The sequence below is a fragment of the Phyllobates terribilis genome, unplaced genomic scaffold (assembly GCF_046119375.1).
Source record: "Phyllobates terribilis strain yellow unplaced genomic scaffold, ASM4611937v1 Scaffold_4__5_contigs__length_816908805, whole genome shotgun sequence".
NCBI lineage: Eukaryota > Metazoa > Chordata > Amphibia > Anura > Dendrobatidae > Phyllobates > Phyllobates terribilis.
Window position 1 is genome coordinate 539,167,873 of NW_027362764.1, and position 19,211 is coordinate 539,187,083.

The 19,211-nt window shown below is 41.4% G+C and overlaps 1 protein-coding gene across 3 annotated transcripts in view; it reads left to right on the top strand.

Moving 5' to 3' along the window:
• The first annotated feature begins 1,621 nt into the window (after window positions 1–1,621).
• NETO1 (neuropilin and tolloid like 1) overlaps window positions 1,622–19,211 on the top strand; it is a 296,798-nt gene continuing 279,208 nt past the window's right edge. Inside the window, exons 1-3 of one of the 3 annotated variants that reach the window (XM_073678954.1) lie at window positions 1,622–2,706; window positions 3,833–3,886; window positions 3,986–4,123. In XM_073678954.1, coding sequence (XP_073535055.1) covers window positions 2,679–2,706; window positions 3,833–3,886; window positions 3,986–4,123 — 220 coding nt within the window. In that variant the 5' untranslated portion in view covers window positions 1,622–2,678. Of the gene's footprint in view, window positions 2,707–3,447; window positions 3,601–3,832; window positions 3,887–3,985; window positions 4,124–6,033; window positions 6,134–19,211 lie in introns of those variants that run through there. The other 2 variants (XM_073678953.1, XM_073678956.1) reach the window with 2 other exon arrangements.

The window sequence follows — 19,211 nt, forward strand, 5'->3', positions numbered from 1 at the left end:
TATGGGAGAGTGATGCGAAAGAAGCTGTTTCTGCAAGCACGCCACAAACAGAGTCGGCTGAGGTATGCAAAAGCACATTTGGAGAAGCCAATTTCTTTTTGGAAGAAGGTCCTATGGACTGATGAAACCAAGATTGAGTTGTTTGGTCATACAAAAAGGCGTTATGCATGGTGGCAAAAAAACACAGCATTCCAAGAAAAACACTTGCTACCCACAGTAAAATTTGGTGGAGGTTCCATCATGCTTTGGGGCTGTGTGGCCAATGCCGGCACCGGGAATCTTGTTAAAGTTGAGGGACGCATGGATTCCACTCAGTATCAGCAGATTCTTGACAATAATTTTCAAGAATCAGTGATAAAGTTGAAGTTACGCAGGGGATGGATCTTTCAGCAAGACAATGATCCAAAACACCGCTCCAAATCTACTCAGGCATTCATGCAGAGGAACAATTACAATGTTCTGGAATGGCCATCCCAGTCCCCAGACCTGAATATCATTGAACATCTGTGGGATCATTTGAAGAGGGCTGTCCATGCTCGGCGACCATCAAACTTAACTGAACTGGAATTGTTTTGTAAAGAGGAATGGTCAAAAATACCTTCATCCAGGATCCAGGAACTCATTAAAAGCTACAGGAAGCGACTAGAGGCTGTTATTTTTGCAAAAGGAGGATCTACTAAATATTAATGTCACTTTTCTGGTGAGGTGCCCATATTTATGCACCTGTCAAATTTTGTTTGAATACAGATTGCACATTTTCTGTTAGTACAATAAACCTCATTTCAAGGCAGAAACATTACTGTGTCCAACAGTTATTACATATATCAAACTGAAATAGCTGTTGCAAAAACACCAATTTTTATAAAACATTAAGCTTAAGATTAATAGGGGTGCCCAAACTTTTTCATATGACTGTACTTCAGGGTATATGCTGATTTTGTGTCTTCCTTAATTTTGTTTGTTAAATAGCCAGTGTGAAAATGCTCTTATACGTTGTATGTATACTAACTTACGCTCTGGCTTCCCCTAACTGTCGATTGGCAGTGTAAATTTAGAATTCCAAAGCCATTTAACCCTTTAAATTATACCCTACTTTAATGGCTAATGTGCTAGTTGTTTGGTTTGTAACTGCTTCAATGTTTTTTTCACCATCAGCAGGGGTGTAACTACAATAAAGGCAAGGGTTGCAATCGCACCCGGGCCCTGGAGACTAAGGGGCCCAAAAAGTCCCTTCGGCCTATATGAAAACACCAAGACTTGCAATAATTAGGGGCCCTGTTGGAGCTTATGCATTGGGGTCCATGAACTTTAAGTTACGCCACTGACCATCAGGGCACCTCAGAGCATTGTATTTGATTATCATGAAAAGTTTTGCTCATTATAGACTAGGAAAAAAATAAGAATTTATTTTTTTGCTAATAAGAAACCAACTTCTGCCCTCATTAAGAAGCTAGACAACTAAGAAAGTAACTTTAGCATGGTAATCCGACAAGTTATCCATCAGTCTCCCTGCTTTCTCCATCTCATGGAGGCAGATAATAAGTCCTTAGCTTCTCTTCTGCAGATAGTGAGGAGAAATAAAGAACAATCCTCACTTCACAGCATCCCCCTCCCTCCTGCAATAATATGCTAAGCCCTGGCGTTGGCTTTCAGTCTGGTGCTGCTGACAGTGTGCATCGCTGATGAGTCAGTCACAGGGAGGCTGTAGTGGTGCTTGCCATAGAGGAGGCAGCAGCTCCCCCTGATGCCAGGCTAGGGGCTCTGCTGGGAAGGGGGCTGTTTTGTAAACAGGAGGTCACTGATTGGAAAGTGAAGCTGAGCCCTGCAAGAGGCATGGAAATGCAGGTCAGTGCTGGATCTGTAGAGGAATCCTGAAGTCATGGAGGGTGACATTGTATCCTGTGAGCATGGTGGTCTCCTCTGCTTGTACAGTGCTTGCACCTGCTCACTTGTGGCTGTGGGATTAACTGCTAAAGTTTGATGGTCCAGTGGATTTTGGAGGAGTTTTAGTGCATAGGACCTGCTGCAGAGGACTGTGATATACATTCACATAGTGACATCTGTGGATTGCTGCTGCTTTCCCCCAGTATAGGGCTCACTGCTTGCATTGCCCTCCTGCTTGATACTATGCGACAAGCAGAGTCTTTGGATTTGCTCCACAGTGAGGGATTTTGCTGTTTTAATGCGGATTTCATCGCAGAAATATTATTAAATCTCTATATTTGTAAAGCTTCCCCTCAGAAGATTGCAAAGGTGGAGCAAGCAGAGGGAGCAGATGACAAACCCATTAATCCTTTCAATGCATGGGAAGACCCAGGAACCGCTACTGTGTGAACCGGCTGACTGGTCCTGGCTGCATGTGGCTGTGCTCCTGTATGAAACTAATGATTAGTAGCCTGATTGCTCCATGTGATCTCCAGCCTTCATTATGATGATGATGATGATGATGAGCAAGTGACCATGGCGATCTGTTGCAGCGATCTGGGGATCTGGCTGGGAGATGTGATCTAGTGTGTGGATGCAGCGCTAACATACTCTTATCCCCTATATGCGATCATGGTGATTACTTGAGAGGAAGTGGCAATTCCTACTCACCCATCCTATTCCCCCGCACTGGAAGTCCTCCCGGATCTAAATGGAATTAGTGGAGATCGAAGCCCCTTGTGTAAGGAACAGACATGGTCCATGGGCGCAGCTTGTGTCACAGTGAGTATGTCTTCAGCTGCAGCTTCCCCTAACGATGTGTAATGGACAGACAGACACATTGATAGCAATGCTGCTGCTCATCCTGTCCATTATTGCTATGGCCGTAGATTATTCAGGTGTAGGACAGGCTGAGCAGCCCCTATATATAGTGCTCTGCTGCTGGTGGTGTATATACATTGACATTCTGGAGATGTAGCACAACTCCTTCCATATACTGCTGTGTGAAGAGGGGGTGATGCTGCTGTGGTGAATGGAGGTATAACAGTGCCCTTTCCTCTTCTGCAGTGATTAGTAAATGCTGTGCACAGCAAAGTGCTCCCTAATATGATAAAGGGCTGTACGACACACTGCTGTGTATGTATGTATGTATATGTGTGTATATATATATATATATATATATATATACATATATTTATATATATATATATATATATATATATATATATATATATATATATATAGGCACTGCTGCACAGAACTATATTAAAATTGCTTGGACAGTCAGTTTCACTACATTAAATATTCACAGGCCCTTTAACTGTGTATATTTAAGAGGGTTGATTTCCATAACTCATTAAGTACCAAGGACAGCTCCATCTGTGAGTCAATATATTGGGCTTTTGATGCTGCTGTATATGTATGTGCATATGGTTAATAGGCATTGTTAATCCTTTCTCCCCTTTAAGTTAGTCACACCAATCAGGATTATAATGCCATGTAGTATACAACAGATCTGTTCTTGATTACATCACATTCTAGATCATCCAATACTTTTCCTGATGGAGATGAATTTTAGCTTTTTTATCTCTAGTAGCGATGGAGATGATTATTTCTTCATTACTGTGGCTACCTGGGTGTATCAGGAGTTGAGCAGAGCACAGATCACCTTATCTAGTGAGTATGAGACATAACGCATTGTCTGACATATCAGACACACTTCTATATCCTCAGAGATGGCTTGTGTACTATAGAGCGCTGCATGCGATACTATACACAATCAGAAGATCTGACCATATAACCTCTTGTCTGCCCGCTACGTCTCGGTACTGTAAATAACCTGCAATGCTGTATACGGTGTACAATATGGAACGGTGACTAAACAACAAGCTATCTTCTTTTATTGCAGTTGTAACAAGTCTAATTATTCTGCATGTGTCTTGGGCAACCAAAAAGATAGGAGGTAAGTACGGCAGACAGAAACATTTCTTACTGAAGTTATTGTCTCTATTGATAAATACGATCTATATTTAATGTAACATGTCATTATTTTTTTTTTCAGACAAACAAACCACTCCAGAAGGTCAGAAATCATTGCAGTGTGGATCCTGGACAAAGTATTCAGATGGAGGAATTTTTACCTCTCCCAATTACCCCAACAAATACCCTCCTGACAGGGAATGTATATACATAATAGAAGGTAACTATAGTAATATTTGGAGAATTGAGCAAAGTATTGGCTTTACAATACGCAGTACATGAGATTAGATTACAGTCTTCTGTATGATTCAGATTTGGTCTCTACTACTCCACCCCAGATAGAGGACCAAGACCAAAAAGTCCAGATTCACAAGGTTGATTATATTCCCATTATTAAACCTGTAAATATGACTTTTCGAAACCTAAGCTCAGCTAATTGAAATGTAAAATAATGTCAACATTCAAGTTCATTTTCCCCAGTGTTGTCAAGTCTTCTTGTGCTTCAGTGAGAGATTAATAGATTAGTAAAGGGAGGATTTAGGAAAAGAGTGTGCTATAATTTATCAAATGCTTTCAGGCTCCAATCCCTAAGGAGCTATTCACCATTTTGCATTACAGTATGTCTCTTTGTGAAAATTCTGAAAATTATTTCTGTTGTTTATGACGGATCAGAGGTTTTAATGGTTTTTATAATATGAAATCACTTGAGGTTTTGCCGGCATATTAATCATGGAAAAGAAGAACTGTTTTCTATGTGGGTGGACTATTGTTCATACTCTACCTATGTAGACAGAACTTTCATAGACAATGACTCTTGTGTTCCACCATATTTATTTGGTCCAGAGACATGGAAAACACAAAATGTGCGAGGTTTTTATTCTGTGTTTTATTCTGCGTCTCACATAAGGCTGGGGTTTAATAACAAAGCTATTGTAGATAGAGATAACCTTACTAAAATATATATATAAATCATATGAAAGTGGCTATTTTAATTCATTTTATCTACCAAGTGGACCAGGCCTGCACTGACAATCTTCCTCACCGGGCTTATCCCGTCTGGGCCGCCCTGCTTGCCACTGTATAATTGTATTTGTGTGGAGCGCAACATTAGCTCCACCTCCCTCTGTTCTCTGTATTGTGAACAGACACCATACAGGCACTGCAAGGTTCAGGGAGCTCGTGCGCAAGGGATTCCAGCTGGCTAAGCCCCATTACCAGTGCCTAGGTCACCTGTGTAATCAGGGAAAGACACTGAGGAAGAGGATCCACTTCCCATCAAGAGCAGAGAGTAGAAAGCACAGAAGGTATTATATTAGAGAGAAAGGGACAGGAAGTTGGAACAGTGAGGAGAAAGGAGATACCAAGACTCAGCGGTGCAGAGAAGGGGATGAGAAGGAACGGGGCTGGAACTGGCCGCATATTAAGAGGTGCTTTTAAGCCTAAGAGAAGATACTGATCAAAAGTTCCCCTAAACTTACTGGTAAACATTTTCTTATAGTTTCCGCTATTGTAACCATTGGCACAACTTGTGGACAGAGTCTAACTGGTTTATGGTCCTATGTGTTATTGCAGGGAGGGGTTGGAGTAAAGGGGTTGTTAGTGTCATATTAGCAAAAAAAGGCAGGTACTGTGGGTACTATTGCAGTATAATTGTAAATTAATCACCGATTGGTCAATAGGAAAAGTGTATGTAATTAGCACTATTTTTACAGATCATACATATAAAGTCACTGTTTATTAGTATCCAAAATACTAATGAATACTAATAAAACGTGATTTTATGTGTATGATCTGTGAATATATTGCAGTGTAATTGAAATGTGAAATGTGTAGAGTTTGTGTACAGCATGTATATATTGAGAGTAATGTGACATCTCCGCAGATTGTATGTACAACATATATGCAATCTGTGAGATCTACACTGCACCTAATGCTTCAGTGATATCAATGCTATCATATATCTAGTATGTGAGTTTGGAGATGGCAGAATTAATTCACAGGACTCCTGTCCACCAACTATGTCATTAATTTATGATCGCTGGATGGGGGCTGTGAATCTCTTTACCTCCCAGCATTCCCAGCTTCTCTTCTGATTAGCCGGGTAGGCGCAACATCATCATTGTGGCATGATGCACACACCACGTTGTGCCAGCTGGCTAATCAAATGAAGAGACAGGAGGTAAGGAGTCTGATGGACCGGAGCCCTGCAAAATGATTTTTCCTTCTCAATGTGAGTGACATGTGTGTACCTAATGTATCAATGACGTTTGTGTATCATGTATCTAATGTGTGAGTGACATGTGTATCATCTATCTAATATGTGTTGTGTGAGTGATGTGTGTGTATCATGTATCTAAAGTGTGAATAATGTGTGTATTTGTATCAAAAGTGTAAGTGACGTGTGTGTATTATGTATCTAATGTGTGAGTGACATGTGTGTATCCTATATCTAATATGTACGTAATGTGCCTGTATCATGTATCTGATGTGAGAGATGTTTGTATATCATGTATCAAAAGTGTGAGTGACGTGTGTGTATCATGTATCTAATGTGTGATTGACTTGTATCATGTATCTAATATCTGAGTCACATGTGTGTGACATGCATCTAATGTGTGAGTATCTAATGTGTAGGTGGTTGAGGCGTAAAGCAGGTGAAGAATACCTTTGTTAATTATTATACTACCTGCATAAATTAGAAATGTAAGTTTTAATCTGTTTAATGCAGTGATGGGAAACATCAGGTTTTTTTCCCTTCATGTGAAGTATTCTGGGCTCTCTGCACTGATCCTTCCACAGCCTGTTCCCTCTGTGCTTGAGTGACATCTCTAGTGGTCTCCTGAATGGACACTACAGTTGTCTCAAATAGGCAAACACTTGTATAGTTCGCAGCATGATAATTTTCCTGTGCAGACGTGGTATCTGACATATACCATCTGACATGGTATATGTTAATTGTATGGCAGTATTATTTGTTGTATTGGTGCTTATGAACTTTTAGTTTGCACTTGGCCCCTGGCTGACAAAACGAGTATATTTTCCCCCCTGAATGTCTAATTAGATGTTTCCATATGCCACTTATTGTTCTTCTTGTTTTGTGGGTGGTAAGGATTGTGACTAAGTAAAGCAAAATTTGCTTAAGCATGTACTTTGCACTAATATTTTTCAAGTTTTTATTGGAGGGGGCATAAATACTTTTTGTGCAATGATGAGGTTTGTGCTAAAGCTTCTTCTTAGTCCTAGTCTGGCCCAGAAATGGACACGTGAAGGCCTCCCACGTGGAGTAAAGCTTCCTCAAGCATTGAAATGGTGAGGTCAGGCAGGGTTCATGTCAGGGCAAGGTCGTAAAATGGCATATCAATGGAGGCCAAATTAGAACACAGATCAAAATCTAAAACATAAGCGGAGTAATGCACTACCAAAACACCGGTAGTTTACAATCTTAAGAATCAAGTAGGTACAAAATGCTCTATAGAAAATTGGCCAATGGAAATATACAATAGTAAGGCCCTCAATGGATTCCCATAGTATTATCAGAAAATGCAGCATCTAAGTATAGCATAAAGGTTCTTAATACTTATAGAAGTAGTTAAAATAGAAAGAGTTGCCTATCTACTGAGTTATAGGGATTCTGAGTCAGGGTTCTTTAATGCATTAATTTTTCTTGTATGAGTTCTATTTGTCCTTTCACGGAGAGCACTAGTACCTATGATAGTCTATGGGACAATTCACTTGTCCGATTTTCTTCCTGTGACCGAGTGGTCCACCCAAAAGCACAGAGACTTGCCTGATATTGATCTGATTCTCAGATCAAAACTGCCAATGCAAATTTCTGGGTAGGTGAAAAAATCAGACAGCACTTGGATGCCATCTGTGTGCTATCCGATTTTCATGGATAGGAGAAGCAGACCGAATACTGACCGAATACTGATAGTGGGGCCGTGGCCTTAATTGTATAGTAGTTTAATTTGAACATAATTGTTATAATATTATAATACTTTATGAATGTAGTTGTTATCACTCTGTGTCGGTATTATTTCTTCACTGTAAGAAAGTGTTTACTTGCACTGATGATGGCACTAGACAGTAAATTATTGTTGCTGTGCATGGTGGACACAGAACTGTATAGTATTGTTAGTTAGGTAACTGTATGGAAATGTTATCTGGACAATTTATGACACATTTATTTGGAAACCGTATTGTATGGGGGGTGGGGGTGATAGAATTGAAGAGGCTACCTTTCAAAATAAGGCTAGCCCTGATTTTAACTCTAGAGATAATATAGCTTTACTATGAAAAAAAACATTGAGTTAAAAATTGTTTAATATGTTCCTCTAGGCCAGCTGATATTGTTGAATATATTTCTGGACAATAGAAGAATAATCTAAGGAAGAGTCCCAAAATTATGATACTTTTTGAATGCCTTTGAATAAAGTCTTCTTTCTACTTCATCTTGGAGCAATAGTGATATTCTTATCATCATATAACAAGCAACAATTTAATTTTAGAGTTCTTGCACTCATGAAAGAATGACCTAAACTAGAGCACTTAAGACCCTATTCATTTGTATACAAACACTTTTGCTACAGCACTGTAGATATATTAAATACATGTATTTCACTATTGCTACACTCATAAAGACATGAGGTTCTTATTAAACATTCTGATCAAAGTGTGTTTGCTCATCTGCCAGCCACAAGGCAACCTCTTGTAGATGGTACCCTACTAAAGACTCATGTCTTTATGCCTAGTCTACTAATGAATTGGGAAATAAAAGAATTTAGCTATACTGTCTTCTAATTTGAAAGGGGGGTGGATAGAGGGCATGGACCTTAAGACTCTATTTGCATCACATTTATCATTGACCGTAGAATGCATACCGTAAGAAGAAACATAAAGTGGCATCCATCACCTGCAGGGTCTGATTATAATTATTAAATGTTTAACATGTACATTGTTTTTCCGGATACTGTTATTTGGAATAGTGTATGTTTTAAATTTGTTGCACAATCTCTTAAAAAAAAGTTTTTTTTTGTGTTTTCTGAACATTGGTGGAAATTTTTCACATTTTAAATTAAAATATATCAGCAGATAGAGGAGGTGCCAGCAGCAGTGACAGACTCAGTGTGACTGATCAGTGATATGGTGTTGCTGGCATTTATCCTGCTGCTTTTGAATTACAGTTACACATTTTCTTCTTCAGTCGTAATGCACTAGAAAGCAGGAAGCCAGCACAATATTTTTTACAGAAAAAAAATCTGAAATTAGTACCAGTTAGAGAAGGTGTGCTTGCTTGTCACAAGTGACTCTCTGAGTTTTTACATTTCTTTTGCCATCCTTTTTGTGAGGGGGGGGATAATTATTTTTTAAAAGAAAATTCTCCAAAGTCCAAATATTTAACTGCAACAGTCTAATTCACAATGTGTGTGTTCCAAAGAATTACTTTTTTGCTCGTATGTTTTTCTAGTCAATTTTTACACATGCAACCCACAAAAATACAGTACCCTGATGCAGGTCCTGGCTTTTGGTTCGTACCTTCCTAGCATTTCTTATTACTTCATTTTTGGCAAAGGGGTTGAATTTTAATTAAAAAAAAGTAAAAAAATTTACACATTTAACTGTGCATGTCTGGTGTTGCACAAATGTTTTACTAGTTCAGTTTGACAACTGTGCACACCACACCTATATTGCAGCCTGCTGACACATTTTGCTCTCTGTACATGTACATTTCTTGTTACGGCCTTACCCCAAATAATTGGGGTTGAAAAATTATCAAAAGTTTATCATGTATGGTAAAAAAAAAGCAGCAATGACAGGATAAGAATATGGGAGGCACTACCAGAAGCACCACCACAGCCAACAACCATCCATGCAGTAGTACTACCAAAAGCATTTCACAGTTGGACTCATTTGCCTCTGGCAATATACAGCACATCACTGGTATCTGTCACAGCAGGATGATGTTATCTCCTACAATGACACCTTCAGTTTGAGTCAGTGTTCTGCACAAAATGATCTGCTTGATCACAAATGATTAAGGGGGATAATTTTGGGATTTTTAGACCATTTTCTAATTTTAGAAAACATGAAAAGTCTGTTAGTGCACTATTATTAAATGGGCTGTTGGTTACTACCAAGTTATTATCCTTTTCCATATTGAGGTCACTTTGACATTACTAGGGGTTTGTAAGAAGCTGGAAAGGGGTTGGATTCAGTCCTATTAGACCTTAGAATGTTACATATGTCTTTTCAGAGAAATTGGAGGCTTTGCGGTATTGCTGCAAATCACATTTTTGGGAACAATTAATTGAACATGGCAAATTTGAATTTCAAAAGAATTGATAATTTCTACTAAAAATTTATTTTCTCTTAATATTGACAGTGTAAAAAACATTGCTTTTTGTGATATAATCTAAATGAATCTTCCATTTAATTTTGAAATTTATCATCTAACAAAATGTGATCTTGAGAAAATGTACATATATTTAGATCAAGCTTGATTAAATTAGATGAACCATGTGTTTCAGCTCTTGGTTATTTAAGGTGAATGCATCAGAGCATTTAACATTATCCTGGCTTGCTCACAGACTGCCATTTGTGAGTGCCTCACACCTCAGCAGGAGGTGCCGATCAAGTGATTTTTGTTCATTAATTGAACTGAGTCTGTAACCGTTTTGCTACTAACAATGAAAGCTAGGTTTTGTAAATATTCAAAGCATTTTTCAGCATGTATGCTTGCTCTGCATTTAATAATTTTTGAGTCTATTAGACTAAGAAAGTAAGGAGTAAAACAGTTTGGAGGGAATGTGTAATGAAGGTTGTAATGAAGGTTAAATAACTGTATTTGATAGTTTTATACAATCATAGCTGGATTACAGCAGGATACCTTGCTGTTTTAGTAGATCTTTAAGATATTTAAAGTATATCATCAAATCATTTATGAGAGGAGAGTTGTTGAGATGTTACAGTCACTTATGAAAGATTGCAATAGTCTTAAAGGATTATTCTTATGTTATAAAATTGGCATAGTTAGTTGGCACAAAAATTGCAATTAATTTACATTTCCTATATGTTATCGCTCTCCTGCTGTGAGAGCTTTTATCTTGCATTATTTACAACCAAGAAGACCAACCACCAAAATCTGTCCTAACATGTGCAGAAGCTACATTCCAGGCAGAGGAGTAAACTCCTGAGATCTGGTCACCTCTCTCTTGCCCATTGAAGTGAAACTGTCAGCAGGCGTTTGCTAAGTAAACTGCAGGCAGTGTCATGTTGGGGTTGCTGCACTGATTAATATGATACCTGAGGTGAGGAAATTTGTCTTGTTCTTGTGTAATCAGTGTATGTAGTGTTGAGTTAATGATATGTCCCTGCTTCTGGGTGGGACTGTAGGCAGTGTCTTTCCTTGGTGCTCTAGGCCAGATCAGCAAGAAAAGACCTGCCCACAGGCCCACCTCTGTCTGTCTCTATGATGAGGAACATACTTGTGCTTATGGGCAGGCCTGTGGTCTTATCTTGCTGAGCTTGCCTAGAGCACCAGGATAAGACCCTGCCTACAGTCCCGCCCCGAACCACGGGCATATCATTAACTGAAATCTGCAAACTCTGATTACGCAAGAACCACAAGACAGATTTCTTCACCTCAGGTATCATTCAGGTCTCATATTAATCAGTGCAGCAGCCCCAACATAACACTGCCAGTAGTTTACTTAGCAAAATCCTGCTGACAGGTTCACTTTAATTTCTATACAGCATTTAGCTGCTTTCCCCCCTCCATGTCAGTCTTTAACCTGGAGCTGATGTTATAAGTCTTGCAAAATTACTACACCCTTGGACCCAACCTCTCGCTGCTTGCAGAGCAATTCTCCTAATCAGAACAAGCATACTGACAGAACTCAATGTGCCACAGAAGCTCAGAAAAGGATACTGACCAGAACTGTCACTCAAGGAACAGCAACCGCCTTCTCCAGCAACAGGGAAGTGAAGAGACTGGAGAGTTGTGTGCTACTGAAGACATATGTTGAGAATACTTTGATTATAGAATACTCAGGGCACAATAAAAAAAGAGATGTCAAAAGTTTACAAAAAATTATTAAATGACTCCGTAAAAATCCAAAATATTGTAAATATAAGGGGTTGTCCAGAATTATAGAAATAAAGCTCCATCATGGGCTGTAAGGTGGGTTAGTGGTTACTGCTGACTTGCACACTAGAGCACTGGGCTTGAGTTTAATGAGAAGTAATGTATGAATGGAGTGTAGATAGATAATCTTCAGCCTTTCCGAAGTTATGGTTAACACCAGCATTATGTATTCTGTTCCATATCAGGAAGAGAATGATGTAATCCATCACAGAGATTAACCTGTTAAATGACAAATGCCATAAGTGCCATGCAGACGCCACTGACTCATAATGGGTCCGTAAGGCTTCTGTCTTGGTGTCTGTCATTTTACCAGGAAAAAAAGTGCAGCATGCCGTAGTCTTTGTTAGAGGAATATAATGGAAACTGAACCCCCACTGGACCTAATAAATGAGTATATATTTGAGTTTAGGAAATGGAGAGTTACATTGTCAACTCCTTTGGACACAGAGGCTAATATGAGTTTACAAACAATTGTAAAATTTTCTAATTGGATAAAGATGTGGCTTCCAAAGTTTTAATCCCTGCTGACCTGCTATTGATTTACTAGAGTTTCCATAATGTTTCCTTTGATCTGCAGCCTTATTAGTGGTATCTGTAGGAAAGCAGAAACTTGCCATACAGTATATCCATTAGAGGACACATCATTTTAAATGTATAGAATGATAGTGATACATATATGTGTCCAGCCTTACTTCAATTGCTAAGAAATACAGGTTATCATGATGATACAAATTCAATACACTCTCACGTGATCCAGTAGAAAAGATTAGTTTTAAACATATCCATTTTTAATATGTATGTTAAACATACTGAATATGTTTTATTTTATCATGGGAACCTATGAGAGACAGATGGACAACAGATGGAATAATTCAGAGTCATCCATTACAGCCAATCAGTAAAAAATGCATACAGTTTTGCAAAATGGGAGCCTATGAGTTACAGATGGCCGATGGATGGCATCCATTTAGGCATTAGTTGACCATGTATATTTTTTCCCATATTTGTTTAACATTTTGTACATCTCAGGATACATTAATTTAGAGACAAATGGAGGTAGAACACAACTATCAAAAAACTATCCAACAGTCATTCTCTCTTCACCAGCAGTGCCTGTTTTGTAGCCGACTTGGCTAGCAAATATGAGAGACAATTAAAAATGTCACATAAAATCAGGAACCTTCAGTCTTTTCACCAGTAATCTTGTTGTGTTGCCCACATAGCAAGCAGACATGGCAAACAATTTATGACCAACATTCATGACCTCAACACCAACAAAATCTGCTGTGTCACCACATGGCAAACAAATATAGCGAACAGTTCATGGGCGAAAAGCAAGGTTTCTATAATGTTTTTACAAATTGCAGAACGTTAAGTGCTGCTCTGTAAAATGTTCATGCCGAGCACTAGAAATAAGTAAACCCTTTCGTGCTCCATAAACTGATTACTTTTAAATAAGTGTGTTTTAATTTGGATTTCCTGTAATCTACCAAATCCTTTGCATAAAAACTTCAGACCTGACAATAAAATGTTGTGCTTGTGGCTGCATATGGATTGACAGTACTTACATGATGAAGAGATCATAGTACAGATGTTACCTGACTATAGACTACCGTATGTACCGTATTTTTCGGACTATAAGACGCACCGGACCAGAAGACGCACCTAGGTTTTAGAGGAGGAAAATAAAAAAAAAAATTTAAGCAAAAAATGTGTTCATGATGCACTTTTAAGGGGGAGGGGGTCTTCTGCTGACACTGGTATAGGGGTAATGTCCCCCAATTCTGACAATATCCCCCATCCTGGTATATATGCCCCCTCCTTCCTTTTATACATGGTCCCCATCCCCATCCTGGTATGCCTGGCATCCCTCCATCCTGGTATGCATGGAACCCCTCCATCCTGGTATGCATGGCAGCCCTCATCCTTATCCTGGTATGCATGGCACCCCTCATCCCTATCCTGGTATGCATGGCACCCCTAATCCCTTTCCTGGTATGCATGGCACCCCTAATCCCTTTCCTGGTATGCATGGCACCCCTAATCCCTATCCTGTTATGCATGGCACCCCTAATCCCTATCCTGGTATGCATGGCACCCCTCATCCTTATCCTTGTATGTATGGCCCCTCATCCTTATCCTTGTATGTATGCCCCCCTCAGCATTATCCTGGTATATATATAGACCCCTCATCTTTATCCTGGTATTTATGCCCCCCTCAGCGATATCCTGGTATGTATGGCCCCCTCATCTTTATCCCGTTATGTATGCCCCCTCAGCGTTACCCTGGTATGTATGGCCCCCTCATCCTTACCCTGGTATGTATGACCCCCTCAACCTTATCCTAGTATGCATGGTCCCCCTAATCCCCATCAGGCTACACAAAAAATATAAACACTCCTACTCACCTTTCTTCTCTCCTCCAGCGCTGCGTCCTGTCTGCCCACACTGATCTCTCCATGTGAGTCGCGCATGACGTCATTGCCATACGTGGCTCACAAGGAGAGATCAGCTGCCAGAATTCACTGCTCCCCACGCCGGGACTGCGTGCGCGGGGAGCAGTGACTTCATGCTCCTTCATAGCCGGAACACAGCTTAGCCACAGCGCGGCTCCTACTGCTGCCAGGCTATCGCGTGTGCCCGCTTATTAAAGGGCATGAATATCCACCCCCTCCCCATGCCCATGGGTGTGGAGAGAGGTTGAATATTCATGCCCTTTAACAGTGGGCACAGGCGATTCCGGCAACAGCAGGAGCCGCAGTGCAGCTACACTGTGTGCCTCTATTAAGGAGCATGAATATTCAGTGTTCCCCACGCCCCATGGGCGTGGGGAGCACTGAATATTAATTTTCTTTAGCAGCAGGGACAGTATAGGCTGCAGCGGGCGGCTGCTGCCTCCTGTGCCCCGCTATTCCACTGCTACCACTTCCCCCACACCCCACATATATGTGCACCCCCCCCAACATTCGGACTATTAGACGCACCCCACATTTTCCTCAAATTTTGGAGGAATAAAGTGCGTCTTATAGTCTGAAAAATACGGTATGTAGTATAATAATTTCTAAACCAAAGTGAAATCTGTCCAGTGGTGTTCTATTATATTGTATTCTTTAGTAGCAAAAGTGCTTTACTGGTTGTGCATAACTGCAAGGTGGTTATACTACAAGAGTTGTGAATAAGTGCACACTGGTTATACTACACGGTTTGTGAATTACAGCACGGTGCTTATACTTCAAGGGATGTGAATAACTACATTGGTTATACTATAAGGGATGTGAATTACTGTGCGGTGGTTATACTACAATTATTGTGAATTACTGGACGGTGGTTACTACAAGGAATGTGAATAACTGTATGTTATACTGTCTGGGTCTGGCTGGCTTCCGGAAACACTCATAATGTGGCCAAAATACTTCACTTGAGGATTCAGGAGGAAGCACTTGGAAGGTTTTATTTTCAACCTATGTTGGGCCAGGGTCTCGAACACTTCCGCCAGATGTTGCAAATGTTCCTCATACGTCCTGGAGTACACTATTATATTGTCCAGGTATAGAAGAACTTTTTAAAAATTCTGCTGTCCAAGACACCTCTCCATCAGTCTCTGAAATGTCCCTGGTGCATTATACAGCCCGAACGGTATATAGTTGAATTCGAAGAGGCCCATTGGTGTTGTGAAGGCAGATTTCTCTTTGTCCTCAGGGGCCAGAGGGACTTGCCAGTAGCCACTAGTTAAGCCTAAAGTGGAGAAGTAGGCCGCGGCCCCTAAGCTGCAAAAGACTCCTCTATATGAGGCAAGAGATAGGCATCTTTATGCGTGATAGGGTAGATTTTGCAATAGTCCACACAGAATCGTATGGTCCCATCTTTCTTCTTTATTAGATCAAGGGGAGTAGCCCATGGACTGTGGCTATCCCTGATCACATTTACTGTCTTCATGTCCTGGACCATTTTCTTCACCTGCTGGTATATAGCAGGGTGTACCGCCCTGTTCCTTTCCTTGATGGGAAGATGGTCGCCCATTTGAATGGTTTGCTGAATTAGACTAGTCTGCCCATAGTCCATGGGGTGTTGGCTGAAGGCTTGTTGGTGCTGTTTGGCTACCTCTAGTACTCCTTGGATCTGTTTGTCTGGAGTGGTATCATCGCCAACGTTCAATGTGGCCCACCAGGACGGCGAGGCAGGATCTTCAACTGCATTCTCTGCTGAAGTTGCTTGAAACCATAAGAGAGGTCTCCAGGAAATCCATCTGGGTGGACATTATACAGGCTCGCTACGGCATAATATGTCTTTAGGTCCACTGGTTGGTCGCCTAGATTGATCAGATGAATGAGTACTTGCCCTCTGGACACTGTAAAGGCTTCTTGCAGCTAGGACACATAGTCCGTCCCTCAACAAGAGAGGCTCTACAAGGGCCTTGTAGTCTTGTCCACACGCTCCCATTCAGGCTTTACACCACACCAAAGTCTCTGTTCCAGGTTGTAAATGGACAAGTTGGGCATCCTTGATCTGGACTCAGCATATCTCCCCTGTTTTATTGATAAACTTCTGTTGTGCCACCAACACCTGCATGGTTTCATGGATATCCTTCTGAGAATCTTTGGGTACATTTGGCAGGGCCTGTCATAGGGCTTCCAGCACTTCGGTATAGCAGTTTCGGAGAATATTAGTGCCTAGAATCACAGGACATTTTCTGGAACTTGGATCACTACTACCCCTTGCTGTGGGAGTATGGTCTCTCCAATCTGAAGCGTGGGTTCCCAGTAGCCGCTTATGGCTACTGACTTTCCATTGATGGCTATGATGTGGAGCCAAGTCTTTGGAGGTTGTGTCAGCTGAGCTCCTTTTTGCTCTCTTCAAATGCCGTAGGCAGGGAAACTCACTCCATTAATGCTGACATCAACCATGGGGCGAGAGTCCACATACTTTGGCATCCAGGCTGGAACTAGGGGACTTAAGGTCTCTCCACCTGAGGCGTGTCCTGCTGCCTCAGGGGATAATCGTTTAACTCCTAGCAATCCTCTTCTTGGTGCCCACGTCGATGGCAGCATCCGCATTCTAGTCTTCGGCTACTCTTGTACCAGGTATCTGAAGACCTCTCTGGGGGTTAGCGTCTGTTCTCTCTTGGTCCTACAAGTGGCTGTTTCCATTATAATCTTGGAGAATTTTCTCTTCCCCTCCTAGAGGGGTACTCCAATTGCTCCAACCGCTCCATCACCTTTTCCAGGCTTGCAGTGAATTGAGAGACTTGACCAGCCAAGGTGGCTTCATCTTCTGAAGGTGGGACCCGGGCTCCTTGCTTAGCGATATGGTTTGAAAGGGGGAACTCTGAGGCAGGCTTAACACTTCCATCTTCTTGGGTCTCAGATTGAGGCTTCTCCTCCAGGACCTCTATGGCCAGTTCCTTGAATTCCAGGAAAGAGGTACCGGGATGCTGGACAGTCAGCATTTTTAGTTGACACTTCAGTGTCTTGTCGAACACACCTTCTATGGATTGTTCTCGAAGACTCTGATCTTGACCCTCAGCCTCTCGAGGGTCCACATGGATGATGACCCTCAAGGCTTCCTGCAGTGACAGAGCAAAGCCTCTGAGGGACTCTTGTTTTTTTCTTCTCTTTGCGTAAAACACTTTTTCAGCTCTGAAGCGGTCCTTGATTCAAAAGTGACCTTCAGTCTCTCCGAGATCTGATGTACGGTTTGGTGTTCAGACCGAGGCCAGGACTTGACCTTCCAGAGTGCTGCTCCCTGTAGCTGACCAATTAAGATCTCCACTTTCTACTTTTCAGAGACAGGCTATAGTTTGAAGGTAGCCTGAGGTAGCCTGCATTCTCTCTTTGAACTCTCCTCATGTGTGAGCTGCTCCTTCATAGTGGGGAAGCCAGGGTGCCCCAAAGTAATATGGCATGGTCAGAGGCATGATACAGCTGGCTGCTGTGGCTGCTGAGGATGGACTAGCATTCACTTGGGTACTAGGTAAACTTCTCCGTGGCCGCATCACTTGGGTTGCTGATGAGTTCTCCTGCTCCATGTGTAGCTATCTTTGCTGTGAGACATTGCTTTTGATATCCTGCACCAGACCAGATGGATCAATTTGAGCTAATTCGAAATTTCAGGAGCCATTGCTATGGGCACCAGCCGGGGAAATGGGAGCGTAGCACCTTTAAGAGTTGCAGCGGAAATTTGCTTTTGTAAAGTGGGCTATACCAGAGGACAGATAAAGGTTCAGACAGTCTCTCATTCCTTTGGTTCCTCCAACAGTACTCACTCAGGCCTCTGTAGCATGATATTCTGAGATCCAAGGATTCAGGAACTGCAGTGTTGCGTAGGAAACTGCAAAATGGCGGATGACCCTTGTGCGTGCTGAAGCACCCGCGGCGGCAGGTTCTTCCCCTATCTTCAGGCAAATAAAGTTCTTTTAAAATATGACCAGGTTAATTCAGCCCAAGTTGAACATAAGGCACAGAAGTAAACATCCTATTCATGACGCCAGAAATTTCAGATGTAATGTATGCCACACCTGAGTAGTAGGGCCAGTAGGCAATATCAGGTCCAGACGTAGGTGGCGAGCGGTGGTATGGCTCTTCTGTGGTGTTGTGCAGTTTGGGGTGTCACGGTGCTCCTACCTGGTTCCTGGCACTCCATACCCGTTCATAGGGTACATCTAGATTATTTAGGGGTAGGTAGGAAGAAGGCAGACCAGACCTTTGCATGAACAGTTCAAATGGTTTACTGGATCACAGATCAAGGAATCACAGCTTCTCCAGCATTTAGCTGCAACACTGGTTTTCCATACAGATCCTGGCTGGATGGCAACGGGACTGATACTCTGATATGGAAAAAGGTTTGGCCTTGCTGTGATGGGCTACGAAAAGATTGTCTCGCGAGGTACTTAATCCTAGCAGCCCTTGTACCCTAAGCCTCACCTCTATACTGGTTTGACTCTCTCCAACTGCCAACTCCCCCTGGTCACCATAGAGATAGAGGATGTTGATCAGACATCCTCCAGTTCAGTCCGTTGCTGAATCTTATACCACTACCGGCTGGTCTCCAGTGGTATTACAGAGCAACATTTTACATTTCATTTAACAGAATGACACCAGACAATACATCAAAGCATAAACTATTCCACAAACTCCTATGAATGCAGAAATGTTTGTAATGGCCCCTT